Source organism: Rhinatrema bivittatum, chromosome 7 (assembly GCF_901001135.1).
Source record: "Rhinatrema bivittatum chromosome 7, aRhiBiv1.1, whole genome shotgun sequence".
In the NCBI taxonomy this organism is placed as follows: domain Eukaryota; kingdom Metazoa; phylum Chordata; class Amphibia; order Gymnophiona; family Rhinatrematidae; genus Rhinatrema; species Rhinatrema bivittatum.
The window spans coordinates 189,903,709-189,922,006 of record NC_042621.1 but is presented as its reverse complement, the minus strand read 5'-3'; the positions used below and the strand labels follow the sequence as shown (position 1 = coordinate 189,922,006).

The 18,298-nt window shown below is 44.1% G+C and overlaps 1 protein-coding gene across 2 annotated transcripts in view; it reads left to right on the top strand.

The window, feature by feature from the left end:
- HNRNPH3 (heterogeneous nuclear ribonucleoprotein H3) overlaps positions 1-18,298 on the top strand; it is a 131,807-nt gene that overhangs the window by 31,987 nt on the left and 81,522 nt on the right. For both annotated transcript variants that reach the window (XM_029609669.1, XM_029609670.1), the window contains exons 4-7: positions 16,172-16,315; positions 16,807-16,945; positions 17,397-17,581; positions 18,192-18,278. In XM_029609669.1, coding sequence (XP_029465529.1) covers positions 16,172-16,315; positions 16,807-16,945; positions 17,397-17,581; positions 18,192-18,278 — 555 coding nt within the window. The remainder of the gene's footprint in view (positions 1-16,171; positions 16,316-16,806; positions 16,946-17,396; positions 17,582-18,191; positions 18,279-18,298) is intronic.

Sequence of the window (18,298 nt, the reverse complement as noted above, 5' to 3'; positions counted from 1 at the left end):
TAGAACTTTAGCCATCAAAATTCACAGACAGCTGTTCCATGCCATGTTCTGCCTTATGAAGAAAGGCTAAAGAAGTTAGGGCTGTTCAGTTTGGAGAAGAGACTGAGGGGGGGATATGATAGAATTCTATAAAATCATGAAAGGACTTGAACAAGCTAATGTAAATCGGTTATTTACTCAGATAATAGAAGGACATAGGACACTCTGAGGTTAGCAAGTAGCTCATTTAAAACAAATCAAAGAAAAATCCTTTTCGCTTGGCGCATAGTTAAGCTCTGGAATTCATTACCAGAGTTACAGCAGTTAGTGTAACTGGGTATAAAAATGGTTTGGATAAGTTCCTAGAGGATAAATCCATAAACAATTACAGTAATTAATAAGCAATAGTAGCTTGTGATTTATCAAATGTTTGGATACTTGTGACTTGGATTAGCCACTGTTGGGAACAGGATACTGGGCTTGATGTATCCTTGGTCTGACCCAGTATGGCATATCTGTTCTTATGTAACAAGACAAGGTTGCCCAGAAAGTTTTTTGAAAGCCAGATGCATTGTCCAAAGATTAAAGTAATCTTTTGACAATTTAATTGTCATAAGTATGTGGTATTTTATAGATTGTAATGCTACTTTCCCTTATGTACCCGGAGTAGTCCAGATGGCAGGGTTTTGCCTCCCATCCAGCAGTTGGAGACAGAGAAATTTTGACTGACTCTGCCACTTTACGCGAGGTGCAGCCTGCAGTCTGCTAGTATTTCTCTGTCTCCAGCAGATGGTGGAGGTGCAAAATCCTGCAGTGTGAGATGTAAAAAAAAAAACAACCCAGATAACTTCTTCAGTTTGCCTCCCAGGAGGTAGCAAGTTCCTGGTGGGACCGTCCCCCCTGGTATTTGAGGCAGGGGAGCTGTTGGTCAGGAGATCTTGGACAGCCACCAGAGCCTTGCCACCATTCAGGGTGACACCGGGGGTCCTGGTTCGCTCACCCTGTGAGGATATTTTGAGCCCAAGTTGTTAGTTTTTTAAAGTTGAAAAAAAAAAAAGGTATAAAGAGCCTTCTCTATTTTTCGGCACAGCACTGCTTTCCCTGTGCAGCGGTGGCTCTCCAGGGGAAAGGAAAACTGGTTCTTACTGCTAATTTTCGTTCCTGTAGTACCACTGATCAGTCTAGCGTTTTATGTGCAGAAAACCAGTACTATTAGTATTCTTAGAGTCCAGCTGCATTTTAGGTCAACAGTATCTTTGGTTTTTGATAGCAAAACTCATACTTAACAGTGGTTAGTCTAATTTGCTCAAAAAAAGGAAGCTGGAGGAAGTAATCTGAGCTTCATTTTTAAGATGGCACTTGGAAATTAACAAAAATGCATGTGCCGGAGTGTATGAGAGGTCTGAGTTCTATTGATAGTTTATTATATTAACATAACACAAATTCATGTAAATGGAATAAAATTAAAACTAAATTATAATGCAAAACATTGACCATTCAGTTACAGCAGTCCAGGCAGCACTTGTGGGTTGTTTCTCCATACCAGCAGATAAGAGGCAGAGAGCACTCCCCCCCCCCCCCCCCCCCCCCCCACCCCTCAGCGTGATGACATCATCATTACTTATGGGTGGTGCAGCTCCGGAAAAATCCAGTGTTTTCTGCCTCTAGCAATTGGTAAGCCCTGGTGGTGCAGCAGCTCAGCATTGGGTCTAGATTGTCCGGTCAGACCTGGTGCCAGGCCACTGGTTCTGGCCAGCAGAGCAATTCCTCCATCTCAGCTCCTTGTCTCAGAGGGGACTTCATGGAGCTTAAAAAGGGGGAGTACTTCTACAAAATGGTGTGTGGGGGGGGGGGGGGGGGGGGATTTAATTTTTATAACCAGGGCCAGGCAATGATCAGGCTCTTTTCCCCCATTGCCCATTTCCTCTGCATTCTGGTAGATCAGTCCCCTCCAGTGGGTTATGCACCTCTGCCAGCAGATGGAGATGAAGCAACAGCTGATGTCACGGCTATATAATCCCACCCCTACAGCCTGTATTCTCCAGTAGATTGACATGCATTTCCCTTCAGGGGATTGCCTGTGAGTAAAAGATAAAGATAAGCATAAAAGAAAACATCACAAAGATGAGGTCTATGTAGTATCGCTTGCCTCCTGAAGTAATTCTGTTCGGTCACTCCCTCAGTAGAGTGCCTTCAGTCTGGTAGCCTTAGGAGGCATGGACTTCAAATTCAATTAGCTGTTGCAGACAGAGAGAGGCTTGGCTGTGATTGCTTTTGACCTTTCCCCCGTAGCTGGGACCCGTTCCTGCCCTCAGCCAGGGAGGTCAGGTAAAAGATTTTTCTTTATTAACAAAAAAAAAAAAAAATTGCAGGAGAAGAGTTCTTTCTGACTGTGTCTAATTCCTCTGTTTGGCTTTCCCACTCATGTCTCTGGAGAGTTCTGTGAGGTGTAGAGAGAGTTCAGGCATGGTGGATTGAGCAGCCCTTTGGCTAGGCCCTGCTCTCAGGCTTCTCTCTTTTTGGTGCGTGATAGGCCGTGAGGGTGATTTTATGTGTTTTTTTCCCACTGTACACTGTGCGTCCGTTGCTGGCTGTGCGTCCTTGTGTCTGGGTGCACACCTTGGGTTCCTAACATGGGCATTCCTTGGGCATGTGTACCTGGATGCCTGTTTTTGGGCCTCTAGTTTGGGCAAGCATACTAGATGCATGTACTTGGACGTACATTTTTTGTGCGTCTATTTTGGGCGCGACTTTTAAATGCACTTGTCTAGATGGGCACGTGCTTATAACTGAGCGCCTTACAGCTATGGTGCCCATGTCAAAGTCTAGGTATTTATCTATTTGTGCTCAATGCCACATCAGGGTAATACAGCCAGAGCTTTCTTTAAGCCTGTCACTGCTGCTTGGATGCTTTTGAGGATTTACTTCCTTTTGATTTTGCCAACGATGGTCCATCTCCTTAGTCTGAGTGGGGCAGAGTCGACACGATGCTGGTGTCCCTTCCTTTGATTGGTCCACAGGCCGACTCCTCAGGGGATACTCGCTCAGATTTGGATCTGCAGACCTGTCCGCTTCTGGGTGGAATTCTTCCAGTGATTAGACATTTCTATAGAGGCAGTCTTCTAAGTCGACTATTCCTACTGGTGTAGGTCCATGCGCTCAGAGTTCTTCTGTTCCTGCCGCCACCACACTCAGGTGCTGTGGCGCAGCATGGTCTGTCTGACAAGGCTTGAATGTAGGTGGATCATGATTGTGGCTCTTTTGTGGAGGAAGGGGAGATTCCCCCAGATTTAAAGCCAGATAAACTCTTCATTTCTTAGAGATGAGTTGTTGAGCTTGATCTCTCAGACTTTGAAGACCCTTAGAGTGGCTGTAACACTGTCTTCATGGATACAGGAGGAGGACCCCATTTTGGTCACCCTACATAAGGCTTCTTTCCCCTCCTGGATATGATTCAAGAGTTGATTCATCTGGAATGGAGTTCGCCATAGACGTCCTTCAAAGGAGGGCATGCCTTGGGTTTTTTACCATTTGGATCCACATGCCAGAGAGGAGTAGTTTTTCTATAAGGTGGTTGCTTTTGTGTGTGCTTTCATGAAATGAACCATCTTGGTAGAGAAAGGTGTAGTTCTTAAGGATGCTTAGGATAGGAGAATTGAGGCTATCCTAAAGCAAGCCTTTGAGGCTGCCAGTAATCAAAATGACACAGACGGCCCTTTGCCCTTACTATGTCACAGGGGCTACCGCTGTCATTGGTCGACCCCAGTGACATAGTAAGGGCAAAGGGCCGTCTGCGCCATTTTGATTGTTGGCAGCCGACGGCCCAAGTCCAGGAGATCGCTCCCGGACCGCTCCTGGACCACCAGGGACTTATGGCAGGTCTGGGGGGGGGGGGGGTCAGGAGTGGGGGGGGTTTTGTGACTTGATTGATTTTTTTTTTTTATATTTGCTCCATAAGATGCACAGGCATTTTCCCCCCACTTTTGGGGGGGGGGGGGGAGTACATCTTATGGAGCGAAAAATACGGTAATTTGCTTCTTGTTGTTCCCTGGTGTAGGTCAAGCTACCTTGCGTCTTTCTGAAGATTCTGGCTGCGCTGCTTCAGATAGCAGGCCTATGGTAGAACCAGGGGCTGCCTTATTAGCTGATGGGGCAGTGATCTGGTTCGCAAAGCCGCCAGAGTTTCTATTACAGCAGCTAGACAACAGCTGTGGCTGCACAACTGGTAGGCAGATACCATTTCAAAAGTCCAATCTTACCAAGCTGCCTTTCAAGGATTTGCTTCTGTTTGGCAGTAAGTTGGAGAAAATGGTTATTAAATGGGAAGAAACCCAGGTTCCTTGCTTGCTAGAGGTCAAGAAGCTTGTTTTCTGGACTTTTCAGGCAAGTGGCCGCTTTCAAGGCTTCCAGTGTTTTCGGCCTTATAAGAGAAGTTCTTCCCAGAAATCCTGTCCCCTCCACAGATCTGTCCTTTCGCCCCCTGGAGGCCTGGAAAGGATGCAGGCTCTGGAAGTGGAGCCCCCTATATCTTCTCAATGAAGATTTCCAGACTCACCTGTTGGTGCAGGTGGTAGGAGGTTGCCTGTCTTGTTTTTATCACAGATGGGTCCAGATTACTTCAGATCAGTAGGTACTCGAAGTGTTTCGGGACTCATATGCTCCTGGAATTTTTTCACTTCCCTCCGGATGCCTTTATCCCAATGCAACTCCCTTCAGAAGAGGATAGAAGTGGAAGCTATGTTACAAAGACTGTTGGACCTGAAAGCAGTGATTCCTGTTCCTGAATTGCAGCAAAATAGGGACGGCTGTTCCATTTATTTTGTCGTGCCCAAGAAGGAAGGGTCTTTTTGACCTTGACTGTATCTCAAGAGCATCAACTGGCATTTACGAGTAACACACTTCAAGATGGAAACCGTGTGCTCTGTCATAATGGCAGTACAAGCAGGGAAATACCTCCTGTACCTGGATCTGACTGAGGGATATCTGCATTTATTCCCATTCATCAGGAACATCAAAGGTTCCTTCGTTTTGCCATTTTCACGCATCATTACCAGTTTCAGGCCTTGCCATTCGGGTTGGCCCTGATGCCCAGGATCTTTTCCAAAGTCATGGTGGTGATAGCAGTGGCTCTAAGCAAAGACAGGATTCTAGTTCACCCCTATCTGGATGACTGGTTGATTCGAGCCAAGAGATGGTGGAAGAGAATCTTTGTGCTTCTTGCAAGTGGATTCATTGCTACAGGTCCTAGGCTGGGTGGAGAATCTGGCCAAGCGCAATTTGCAGCCATCTCAGACTTTGGAGTATCTTTGGGTTCACTTCCAAACAAGTCAGGGCAGTGTATTTCTGCCGGAGACTCTAATCTGAAGGTTGATGGGTCAAATTGAACCCTGATGGATGCTGCTCACCCAAGTGTGTGGTCTTATCTGCAGGTACTGGGGTTGATGGTTGCCGTATTGGAATTAGTTCCCTGGGCAAGGGTACATATGTGACTTCAATGTGCATTGCTTTCCCGATGGAATCTGCAGTTACAGAATTGTGGTAAGGCTGCTCCTAACATTGGAGGCAAGGTCTCGGTTGACTTGGTGGTTATAAGCGGATCATGTCAGGAAGGGAGTTTCGCTGGAGACACCGTATTGGTTGGCACTCACGACAGATGCGAGCCTTCTGTACTGGGGGCTCACTGTCAGGAATTGATGGTGCAAGGTAGCTGGAATGCAGCAGAGCAGCAGTGGAACATCAACAGATTGGCAGCATGGGTGGTTCGGTTAGCGTGCTTGTGGTTTGAGCGTCGAGGCTCCAGCAGTCTGGATAATATCAGACAATGCAATGACGATGGCTTACATCATTCAGGCTGGAACCAAGAGTCAACAGTTCTCGAAGGAGAGAGAGCTACGTTCATGGTGTGGGTGGAGCAACATTTTCTAGGCATATCATCTCATATTGCTGGAAAGGACAATATTGGTGCAGACTCTCAGCAGGAGAAACTTTGACAAGAAGAATGGGAGCTGGCAAACGAAGCCTTTTATCGCCTTGTAAACTGTTTGGGCCTACCAGACCAATATCTGTTGTCAACCTTCAACATTGTGAAACCTCCATGTTTTTTCAGTTGCAGACGACTCAAAAGCGCTGGGCATAGACTCTCTCATTCAGGAGTGGCCAGACGGTGCTCTGCTGTAAGTATTTCCGTCCTGGCCTCTGATAGGCAGGGTTGTCTGGAAGATAGCAAGTCAAACCAACACAGTTGTTTTAATTGCTCAGATTGGGCTCTGTGGCCATGGTATGCCAATCTGCAGAGAATGATGATGGACAGTCCCCCTCAGGCTACAACCTCAAAAGGATCCATTTTGGCAAGGGCCTATTCTACATGAGGATCTGGGTTGATTTTGTCTTAATTTGACTATTGAAAGGGCTGTGATTTCCACCTTCGGGCCAAGAAATTTTCTACTTCTCTGGCCTATAGTAGTTTGGTCAGTTTTCGAGGGCTAGTGTTCTGAGCAAGGTTTTCAACTTCTTAAGGTAGATATTCTTTGATTTTGGAATTCTTACAGGATGGCTTGCGTAAGGGCTGGCCCTTAACAGCTTGAAAGTTCAGGTTGCAGCTCTTGCTTGTTATAGTTAATGGAGTTCTTGGCAGGTGCAACCTTTTGGTCACTCTCTGCTCTTTCCTTGTGACTTCTTACCTTGAAGACAGTTCTTCTGGTAGCAATCTGTTCAACATGTCTGGTCTCTGAACTGCAGGCTTTTTCTTGCCAGGAGCCTGTTCTGTGTATGACTCCAGGAGTGGTACAGCTGTGGACTGTTCTCTCATTTTTGCCAAAAATGGTTTTGGAGTTTTATTTAAATCGGTCCATTTGCCTGCCCACCTTGGACAGAGACCGAGATAAAAGTGAGTCCTGTCTTATGTTGTTTGGATATAAAGTGTCATTTGCTGCAGTACTTGGCGATGACTAATTCTGTTCGGAAATCTGATTGCCTGTTTGTGCTGCGTGGTGGTAAACAGGGAGCACTGGCAACACGGGCAACGATAGCCCATTGGAATAAGGAAATCATTATAGCTGCCTATGTGGCTGCTGAGGTTGCTTTACTGAAACAGACCGCATTTTACGAGGGCTCAGGTGGTATCGTGGGTGGAACTTCATTCGTTGCCTGTTGATTTTGGCTGAGCTGCAGTGTCCTCTTTCCACACCTTTTCCAAGTGTTACCGTTTGGATGTTCTGGCTAGGGAGGGTGCCGTGTTCGTGCAGGCAGTTTTGACTGGACCACTGGCAGCCTCCTGCCCTTTTTGGGATTAGCTATGGTGGGGATTGACCTGCCAGAATGCAGAGGCATGAAAAATTAGTACTTACCTCTGAGGGCAAAGCAATCCAGACGTACCCTAGGCTGCTGAAGTTGAATTTAGCCTTTTCAGGCAGATGTATTGATTCCTGCTCTTCGAAGAAGTGGCTTTTCTAGCCCCTTAGTTTAGTTCTTTTGTCTGAGCTCAGTGTTCCCGTTGGGTTGGCAGACCATCCATTGCTCCTACCATATGATAGGGGCTGGCCAAATGGCACCAATAGCCCCTGTCACATGGTAAGGGCAAAGGGCCATCAGTGCCATTTTGTTTACTGGCAGCCGATGGCCCGAGAGCGGGAGATCGTTCCCAGGACCCCCGCTGGACCACCAGGTACTTTAGGAAAGTTTTGGGGGGGGAGGTCGGGAGGGTGGGGGATTGTAAATTAGATTTAAAGGGTCGGGGTGGTTTTTTTATTTCTTCAGTCTCTGGATAGCTGAAAAACAAAACAGTCCATTTCCCGCGGGGACCGATTCCGCCCCCAGATTCACATCCCTAGTGCACAGTGACTTATTAGTCTGACAGGTTATTATTTGGTGGGTGGGCCATGTAAAGGGGAAGCCGCTTTCAAGTCCACTTTGGCTCGCTGGATCAGGGTGGTGATTGATTCTGCCTAACTTGTAGCTGGCAGGAAGCTTCTCGAAGGCCTCAGAGTGCACACTACAAGAGCACAGTACATGCAGTCACTCCCATGGACATCTGTAGGCCAGTTACTTGGTTTTCCCTGCAAACCTTGGCTAGGCATTAGACTAGATTTTTTTCTACAAAAAATACAGCCTTTGGAGCTGGTGTTCAAGGCTGCTCTTGCTTTTTTCCACCTGAATTACTGGAGCTTGGGAACTTCCCACAAGTTCTGCCTTGTCTGGTATAGCTGGACAATATGGAAGGAGAACCTTTCCTTAACTATTAACTTCCTTTCCATTAGTCTAGGATCCAGCCAGGAAATGGGGCTCCTTCAGTTTGCTGTAACGAGAACTAGTCTCAAAGTGCTGTTTCTGTCTCTTATTATAGTTTGGCCTCTCTTCTGTTTCGTTAGGTTTAAGGGGCATGAAGATTGAGGATTTGCTTCTTGGTTTATATGATTTAATTAAGAGGGAAAAAAGGCAATAGAATTTGGATTTTGGGTTTGATTCTGGTGCTTTGACAATAGTATATGGCTTTCTGGAGCTGCACCACCCTTAAGTAGTAGTGATGTCACCGTGGAAAAAAGTGTTCTCTGCTGGTAGGGGGGAACACCCCCCCCCCCCCAAGTGCTACTGGACTGATATAGCAGGATTAATAAGAAATTTAAAGGGTAAGGAAAACTTCTCCATTCTGAGCAAAATGCTGTTTGTGTATCTGCTAGTCTTGCCTTGTAAATTGGCATATTTTGCAAGCCACTTCCTGAAGTAAGGTCCCTTTTTCTGTAAAATGAGGTGGATCTGTAATCAGTATGATACCAAACTTATTTGCGTTCTTAAGTTATATTCTTAGTGATTCATTATTAGTTACTCTCTTGCACTTGTCATAGGCTGATCCATTTCATCTTATGAGTATGATACATGAGGAGAAAGATCTGTTGCCCTTATGCTTTTGGAAGCAGTTTCTAAATGTAATTATAGTAGAAAACTTGAACACATTGGGCGCTGAGTTGCCTTTCTTAGAAAAGGGAGAGCTACTTCTTAAAGTAGACAAACTTTATTTAACTGGGACCACATTACTGATTCTAGATTGTGTGTAGACTGGGGGGATCCCCCCTTGGAGTTCCTGGAGTAGGGGAGGGACAAGGCATCAACAGTGGCACCTGAAAGGCAAAATTCCTTTTGGTAAAGCACTATATCAATGAATGTCCTGGAGACAGGATGATACATAGATGAGCCTTTTTCTCCCCGGCACAGCAGAGCGAGCAGAGTAAAAGGCTCTGGGGAAGACCAGATGGGATTGGCAGTGCACTCAGCTCTGCAGCACTTTGCTTACTGCTCTTTTCACAGTGGCAACAGTAGTCTTAAAGAAGAACTTGACTGAAGCAACAACTTTGGAAGACAGTTTGCAAAATATGTTTCTCTGCAGAGTAAATAAAGCAGTACTGTACCTTACAGCAGGAGAAACGATGGGGATGGGAGCATTAACAGAATGTCAGTTCCCTCATGCTTTGATTGCAGCTATGATCCACCTAATGCTTTCTCTTACAACTGCAAGAGTTAACTGCTTTTGAAAAAAAGCAAATAAAGCAGTACTTTAAGATAGCAGGAGAGGCACTGAGAGAGATGAGGAAAGGCATCAGTAATAAAATACAGCTAGCTCATTCTTCTAGCTCTGATCCTCCCAGTTCTCTCTCATCAGTCAGTTCAACAGCAGTTTAAAAAAAAAAAAAGTGCTTAAGGAGGCAGTAGCTTTTTAAAATGGCATATTTCTCTCAGGGGAGGAATGGTAGGTTCCATGCAGGCCCCCCTCCTTGTGCCGCCACTGTTCTCTCAAATGCAGTAGGGAATCTGAAAGTGTCTCAGGTAATACAATAACAAGGGCACTGTGAAGTTTTAGTGTAGCAGTCTGCTCGAAGTAATCTGGTGGGATGAATTATCTGTGAGGTACGCAGGCCACAAAACGGGTCAGGCCATAATTTGCCTATGCCCGTCTTAAAGCCACATTTCCTAGTGTGTAGAGAGATGGATTCAGGACCAGTGGGTTTATGCTCCCCTGCCAGGAGATGGAGCAAGCTGATGTCACAGTAAATATAACCCTGCGGTGACCCCACCTGCCAGTATTCATTTCCAGCAGATGGTGGATGTGCATTTCCCTATGGAGATTGCTTTGAGCTTTTTGAAAGACGAAATGTGAAATTCTAAATTCAGGAAAAGAAATGCCCCTCCCCAAGTTGAGAATTCCTGAGGCAAGTTCCATGCTGCGTGGTGGTAAACAAGGCGTGGTGTGCCTTAGTCTGGTAGCTGGGTTTCCCAGCGTGGACTTAGCTGTTAGTTCAGCTGAAAGCGGGTGCAGGAGGCAGAGTGTGGTGGTGACAGCAGATGCCCTCTCCCCCTCGCAGCTGGAGAAGGTCATTGTACTCAGCCTGCAAGCGCTGAGCTCAGGTAAGGTTTAAAAAAAGTTTTATCTGAATCAGAGACGGGGGTTCTCAGGATTTCCTCCAGACTCTGTTCTCCGTGCACCGTGCCGATGTTTGTTATGCTTCCGTTTGGGGTTTGGGAACCTGGCAGGTTGAGAAACCCCCCCCCCCCCCCCCAAAGTGGGCTAGGCCCCGCACTTAGGGATTTTTTTCTTGCATGCCACGTGGTAGGCCACAGCGACCGTTTTTGCATGCTATTGTGTGTATTCTACTGCCCTCTTTAGGTTATCGGTGTGCGCGGTGTCTGCTCTGCCCATATTGTGTGCTTGGGTTTTTTTGGGTGCACTTATGCACACAAATGACGCGCTTAACTTGACTCACAGGTTGTGTGTGCGCCTTGCTGCGTTTATATTTTGGGCGCATTACATGTTTACTGGAGCAATGGCCCTAGTAAGCAAGAAATCTAAATGCTTTCCTATTTGTGTTGCCTGTCATAGTAGGGTTTCGCAGCCTGACCTGTCTTCTAATCCATCAGCACTGCTCACATGCTCAGAGTTGTCTTTCTCGGATTTTGCTAAGCCTGGCTTTTCCCATTCTGATGATGGTTTGGTCATGGCCTTGACTGGGGGGATGCCAGATCGTGGATCTCCCTTGACTGGCTCCTCTGCTAGTGAGGGCAGTTCTATGGGACCAGTTCCTTCTGGGCTTGGTCTGGAACTGACTGCTTTTTTCTTGGGTGGAATTATTTCAAGGATTACAAGCCTTTCTTAAGGCACAGTCCTCCGTTTGGACCCTCTTCCAGTCCTATGCTCAAGTGCTGGGCCTTGCCTTGGCTCCATGCCGGTGTTCCTGACAAGAATCTGGATGTCACTGATGAGGTTGATCCTGATTCCCTGGAAGATTGGGAAATTCCTTCAGGGCTGGAACCGTACTGGCCCTCATTTTCCTGGTTCAGATGCTATCTCAGAACTGAGGAAGAATCCCATTTTGGTTTCCTTACATAAAGCCTCTTGTTTTTTCCTGGTGATGGATGCCATCCAGGAATTGATTGATCTGGAATGGAATGCCCCAGGGGCATATTTTAAAGGTCAGACATTGGAAGGCTTTTACCCCCCTGGATATGGCTGTGGGAGCGTTTGCATTTCCCATAGTGGATGCTCTGGTATGTGCAGTGTCTCAATGGATGACTATCCTTGTAGAGGGAGGCGTGGCCTTGAAGGATGTACATGATAGAAGGATTGAGGCTATTAATTCCTTGAAGATGCAGTTTGCAGCTCTTGCCTGTTTCAGAGGCTTGGTGAATGTTTCCTTGTCTCATCCTGATGTGGCCCATTTTTTTGAAGGGAGTGAAGCGCCTTAGGCCTCCGTTGAGGTTACCGGTTCCATTGCAGAGTCTTAATTTGGTGCTGGACTTTTTGGCGGGCCCTATGTTCCAACCAGTGTAGCCTTTCCTTACGGTTGTTGACTTCGAAGACTGTGTTCCTGGTGACTAAATGTTCTGCTCATTGGATTTCTGAGCTGCAGGTCTTGTCTTGCCAGGAGCCGTTCCTTCGGGTGACTCCGGGGGCATTACAGCTGTGTACTGTTCTATCCTTCTTGCCCAAGGTAGTCTCGGCCTTTCATGTAAATCAGGTCATCTCCTTGCCATCCCTGGATAAGGTCAGGAATGCAGAAGAATTTCACCTTTTGCACTCCTTGGATGTTAAGTGTCATGTGGTATCTGGAGATCTGAGTCTTTTCGAAAGTTGGATCGCCTGTTTGTCCATAGTGGGAGTAAGCAGGGTGCTTTGGCTTCGCAGGCTACCATAGCTCATTGGATTAAGGAGGTGGTCAGGGCCACATATGTGGATGCTGGAAAGTTGTTGCCTACTCAGGTTAGGGTTCATTCCACTAGGGCTCAGGCAGTGTCATGGACAGAGGTTTGTCTCCTGTCTTATCTGCTGAGCTGTGATGTGATGTCCTCCTTACATACTTTTTCCAGGTTTTATTGTCTGGATGTGCAGTCCCAGGAGGATTTATTTATTTATTTAGCTATTTTCTATACCGGCTTTCACGACCAGGGGTCACATCAAACCGGTTTACATTGAAGTTTGTGCATTAAAACATAGAACTGGAACAACTAACTGGTGCAGAAAATACAGTTACAATGAACAAGGAATTATACAACTGGGAGAGTGGGAAGAAGAAGAAGAAGAGAGTATAACAATTAATAAAAATGCATTTACAATGGATCTTTACAAAATATGTAACTTAAAGACCCAGACTGAGAGCAGTCCTGGTCTGGAGTAGGTGGTGGATGATTAAGACTTTATAGTGGAGTTATGAGATGATGCGAACTCTGAAAAAGTAATTAAGGGATAATATTAACATGGGTTAATCTAAGATCAGAAAGGCTTTCCTGAAAAGCCAGGTTTTTAGTCTTTTTCTAAAAGTTAGTAAGCATGTTTCCTGGCGCAGCTCTACTGGGATAGAGTTCCATAAGCGTGGTCCTGCTGTTGATGGTGCTCTGTCTTCAAGTGATTTGTGTTTGAAGGCTTTGGCGTGTGGAACCTGTAATGTTTCTTTATAGCAATTCCTGGTTGGTCTGACTGTGGAGTGTTTTTCCAGGGGGATTTGTAGATTTAATGGTGCGAGATGATGGATGACTTTGAAGATGGAAGTTATGGACTTATACATTATTCTGTATTGAATAGGTAGCCAGTGAAGGGCTATCAGGATCGGGGTTATGTGGTCGAATCTCCTAGAGTTGGTCAGAATTCTGGCAGCTGTGTTCTGCACCATCTGTAGCGGTTTTGTATGAGAAGCTGGAAGGCCTAGTAGAATGGAATTACAATAGTCCAGCTTGGAAAATATAATTGATTGTAAAATTGTTCTGAAGTCGCGGGAATGGAAGAGCGGTCTGATTTTTTTGAGGATGTATAATTTGTAAAAACAGTCCTTGGTAGTTTGGTTAATGAATGGTTTTAGGGTTAGGCGGTTGTCGAGGATAACTCCTAGATCTCTTACGTTTGTGGTTTGCAGGTTGGCTGGTGGATTTGAGGTGATCTTGTTATTGTCGTGGGCTATGATGAGGAATTCTGTTTTTGAAGCGTTGAGAATCAGGTTCAGACTGTTGAGGAGGTGTTTGATCTCCGTTAGGCAGCTCTCCCAGAATTCTAATGTGTTTGTAATGGATTTATTTATGGGGATAACGATCTGCACGTCGTCTGCGAATAGGAAGTGTTTTAATTTTAGTTTAGTAAGAAGGTGGCAGAGTGGGAGAAGGTAAATATTAAAAAGGGTTGGAGAAAGGGAGGAACCCTGTGGCACCCCTTGTGAAGACAGATGGTATTGAGATTCTTTATTGTGGATTTTAACCTTGTATCCTCTGTTCTCCAAGAAGGTTTTGAACCAGGTCCGTGCAGTGCCTGAAACTCCAATGTTTGCCAGTTGGTTTAGTAGGATGTGATGGTTAACCGTATCGAATGCCGCCGAGAAGTCTAGGAGAATTAGAAGGTATGCGTGACCTTTATCGATGCCGGCTAGGAGGAAGTCTGTAAGAGAGAGCAATAGTGTTTCCGTGCTTGCTGCTTTGCGGAATCCAAATTGATTGGGCGATAGTATTTGGTGATCCTCCAGGTAGTTGGATAACTGTGTTTTAACTAGTTTTTCCATAATTTTTGATATGAATGGGAGGTTAGAGATGGGGCGGAAGTTGCCGGGATCATTGGTGTTCAGGTTTGGTTTTTTGAGTAGGGGCTTGATTGAAGCTGTTTTAAGGTCATCTGGGTAGATACCCTGGGCTAGGGAGCAATTTATAATGTCGGCTAGAGATTTAGAAATGGTATCCGGGATAAGTAAGAGTATTTTGGTAGGGATTTGGTCGAAGGGGTGTGATGATGGTTTCATTTTTTTCAAGATCGTTCGGATGTCATCGGTAGTGATGGGTTCGAAGTGTTGAGTGATGTCTTTGTTTGGATGAACATATGAAGTATTGGAAGGTCCACTTGCATTTGGAGTCAACTTATTCAGGAGGTCGGATATTTTTCTATTGAAGTAGAGAGCCAATTCGTCTGCTTTAGTTTTTGCTAGGTCCTCTGGGATTGCTGGGGTGATGGCTTTTGTGAGGCTGGACACGTAATTGAATAAAGCTTTCGAGTCAAAAATGAGGTGGTGAATCTTGCGGGCATAATAGTCTCTTTTTGTTTTTAATGTGCTGTTTTTGTAGAAGTGGAGGGTGCGTTTATATTCCTGAAGCGAAGTAGGTGAAGGGGTTTTTCTCCATTTTTTTTCCTTCTGTCGTAAAGTTAATTTGAGTTTTCGCAGATCCTCGTTGAACCATGGTTGACTCTTTGGTGCATTATGTTTGAGATTTTTTGGAGTTAGGGGACATAGTGTATTGGCTGCTGATTCTGTTATTTTCGACCAGGATTGGACTGCTGAGTTGGGAGTGGAAACGTCTAAGCGTGAAAGATCTGGGGCTAGATGTTTGGCGAGGAGATCCGAGGGGCATGTTTTCCTGTATAGAAATGGTTGAAGTGGGGGATTATTGTAGCTTGGTTTTAATAGAGAGAATGCGGTGGAGATTAATGTATGATCTGACCATGGGACCTTTTTGCACTCGGGATGTTCTGGGAGAGAGATGCCGGAATTGGTAAAGAGAAGGTCCAGCGTGTGACCCGCTTTGTGTGTGGGTTTGTTAATTTGTTGTTTGAAACCTAAGGCTGTCATGGCTGTGAGAAATGTTTCGCAGTTAGAAGAGAGAGGGGACTTGTCCACGTGAAGATTGAAGTCTCCCATGATAATGGTTGGAGAGGATGCAGCCTTTGCATATGCGATGTTGACTGGACTGCGGGTGGCCTCCCATCGTATTGAGTAATAGCTTTGGTACATCCCACTGGTCCTGAATCCATCTGTCTACATGCTAGGAAATGGAGAAATTACTTACCTGATGATTTTGTTTTCCTTAGTGTAGACAGATGGACTCAGCTTCCTGCCCTTGGCTGCCGCATGAGTGTGTCAATAGTCTTGTGGGGCTCTGGGTCCCAAGGGATTTCTAGTAAGTGTTCATCCAGTCCGTAGCTTGGGGTACCTAGAATCTTATGTAAGTTCAGTGTTTTAGCAAAAAAAACTTTATTAAAGACATAACCAGAACTGTACTCAACCAACCATAGTCTGTCCACAGTTGTTTTTGAAGAGCATAGTGGCAGGCTGGGGTCACTGCAGGGTTATATATATATATATATATATATATATATATATATATATTGTGATGTCATCTTGCTCAGTCTCCATCTTCTGGCAGGAGAGCATAAACCCAGTGGTCCTGAATCCATCTGTCCACACTAAGAAAAATGAAATTATTAGGTAAGTAATTTATCCATTTTAAGGTAATAGTATATCCAGTGCTGAAAAAGTGAGCCAGGAAGGTTTGCACTTGATTTTACTTTCTTGTTGGTTTTTTTCCCCTTCATCCTTGACTATCCTTTCTTCCTGTTACTCTTTCCTTGCCAGTCTGTCTATAGTGTGACCCAGCAGCATCGGGCAGCCCCAGGCTGCAGCAATTGTTCCTCCATGTAGCATGGTGGTAACTCCACCTGGAGCAAGTTCTGGGCTGCTGGTGGTAGATGGTGTTGGGCATGTGACATGTTGAAATTTAGATAGTATGGTTGTATCCATCCACAGCGTATTTGTAATACAGAAATTGAATTTTTATTTATTTGTGTACACTGTTGTTTGGCACTGGGTGTTGCTACACACTTGAATGTGCACCATGCTAGCAATGATGTAGATTAGGCTTAACGTTCGTCTTTAAAAAGTTAACAATATGGTTGTTTTCATAGTGTTTAAGTCAAACAACACAGAGATGGAATGGGTTTTGAAGCACAATAGTCCAAATGAAATTGACAATGATACTGATGGAACTGTACGACTTCGTGGCCTGCCATTTGGTTGCAGCAAGGAGGAAATTGTTCAGTTTTTTTCAGGTATCTTTAGTAGTAGTAATCGTCGTAACTTGAATATTTGCAGTGTCAGTTTTTTGGATATATAGTTTGTGTATATCTTTAATTTTGTGTATATAGGCATATTATGCTCTAGACAATATTTTTGCCTTTAAGTAATTATTTATCCAGATTGTATAGTAATTGCAATGTAAAAATTTTTTGAAAATTTTTATAAAAAAAAGAAAGTATCAAGTCTTGAGTAAATGTCTAAATGATGTCATTTAGTGGGACATGAAAATTTAACAATGAAAGTATAGATTATAGTATTTAAGTAGTAATGATTGCTCCTAAAGGTAGAATTGTGTGGAGATAAGAATAGTTTAATTTTGTTAATGGGGTGGAATTAAGTTATAATTTTGGGTGATGGGATAAAGTTATTTGTTAGATTTGTTTTTAAGTATTTTGATAAGATGGGAATGTTTCAGCCTTTAACACTGTTCCCCTTGATGGGGTTATTTGTCCTTGGGTTAAAGGGTTGAGAATCCTGCCAAATGGGATAACATTGACGATGGACTACCAGGGGAGAAGCACAGGGGAGGCCTTCGTGCAGTTTGCTTCAAAGGAGATAGCAGAAAATGCTCTGGGGAAACACAAGGAAAGAATAGGGCACAGGTGGGGATGGAGAGATTGGGATGGCTATGATCTTTTGGGGGGAGGGGGTTTGGATGGGTTCATAATGCTTTTTGGGGGTGGGAGGGAGGGATGTTCTCTTAATCTCGGGGTAGAAAAACTTATTAGTATGATCTTCATAGTTTAATATAAATATAAAGTATTTGGGGAATATTTCTCTTTTCTTATTATGTAGGACTTTTTATCTTAAGACAATGTAGCTATAGCATAGAAGAATTTATACTAAAATGGTTATGAAATGTTTTTAAATTGATAATTTAGTCACTTGTACATCAAATTGTTTACTTTAAAAATTGAGGCTTCTTGGGTGATGTAAACACACGTAAATATGTGTTTACATATGATCTTAGTTGAATTCATCTTGTAATTCAGTATGACCTATTTTGTAACAAGTATGAATGCTAAATTATGTCCCTTAAAAACTTTTACATAGATACATTGAAATCTTCAAAAGTAGTAGAAATGAAATCAGAGGATCTTATGATCCACCAAGAAGGTTAATGGGACAGCGACCTGGACCATATGACAGACCTTTAGCTGGACGAGGAGGTTATTATGGTGCTGGACGTGGAAACATGTATGACAGAATGCGAGGAGGTGGAGGTGGATATGGTGGTGGTAAGTGTCCAGTTGAAATTTTTCCTTTTTTCAGACTTGTGCAGAATAGAAATTACACCTCAGGTGTGACATGACTAACACTAAAGGTAATACTTTGATATGTTTGTGCAACCTTAATATGGTAGGCACCAAGAACTCTAGTTCTGTGAACATGCTGAATCTGAATATTAAAAAATGACTACATGTGGGTGCAAAGTATTTTCTACTAATTGTATGTTGAGAGAAATCATTTTACTAAATATTACACAGATCACCTCAATGTTTATGAAAGGATTGTATTTTATTTGTAGCAAAACAATCTCTGTTTCAACTTGCTCAAATTCTTGCATACACATAGCTAATTTGGCCATGAGGTTCAAGATTCCAAACTGTCCCTATGGATGCACTTATCCTGCAGGCTATGGATGAAACTGTATGGAGCACAGGGTGCATTGGGGACAGAATGAGATCTAAGTTCACAACTCTGAGTTTTTACTTGGTTGTTTCAGATTGTGTAACTGTTCTCAATTTTCCTAACGTGTTAAATTCTAAAAGATTAACCTGAGATTACTAAAAGGCATGTCGACTATTGTATAATTGCAATTTTACCAAATCTAACTTCATTTTATAGGATATGATGGTTTTGAGGACTATGGTGGCTATAACAACTATGGCTTTGGAGGTGATGGTTTTGATGATAGAATGAGAGATGGAAGAGGTAAGAGATCAGATTGCTTA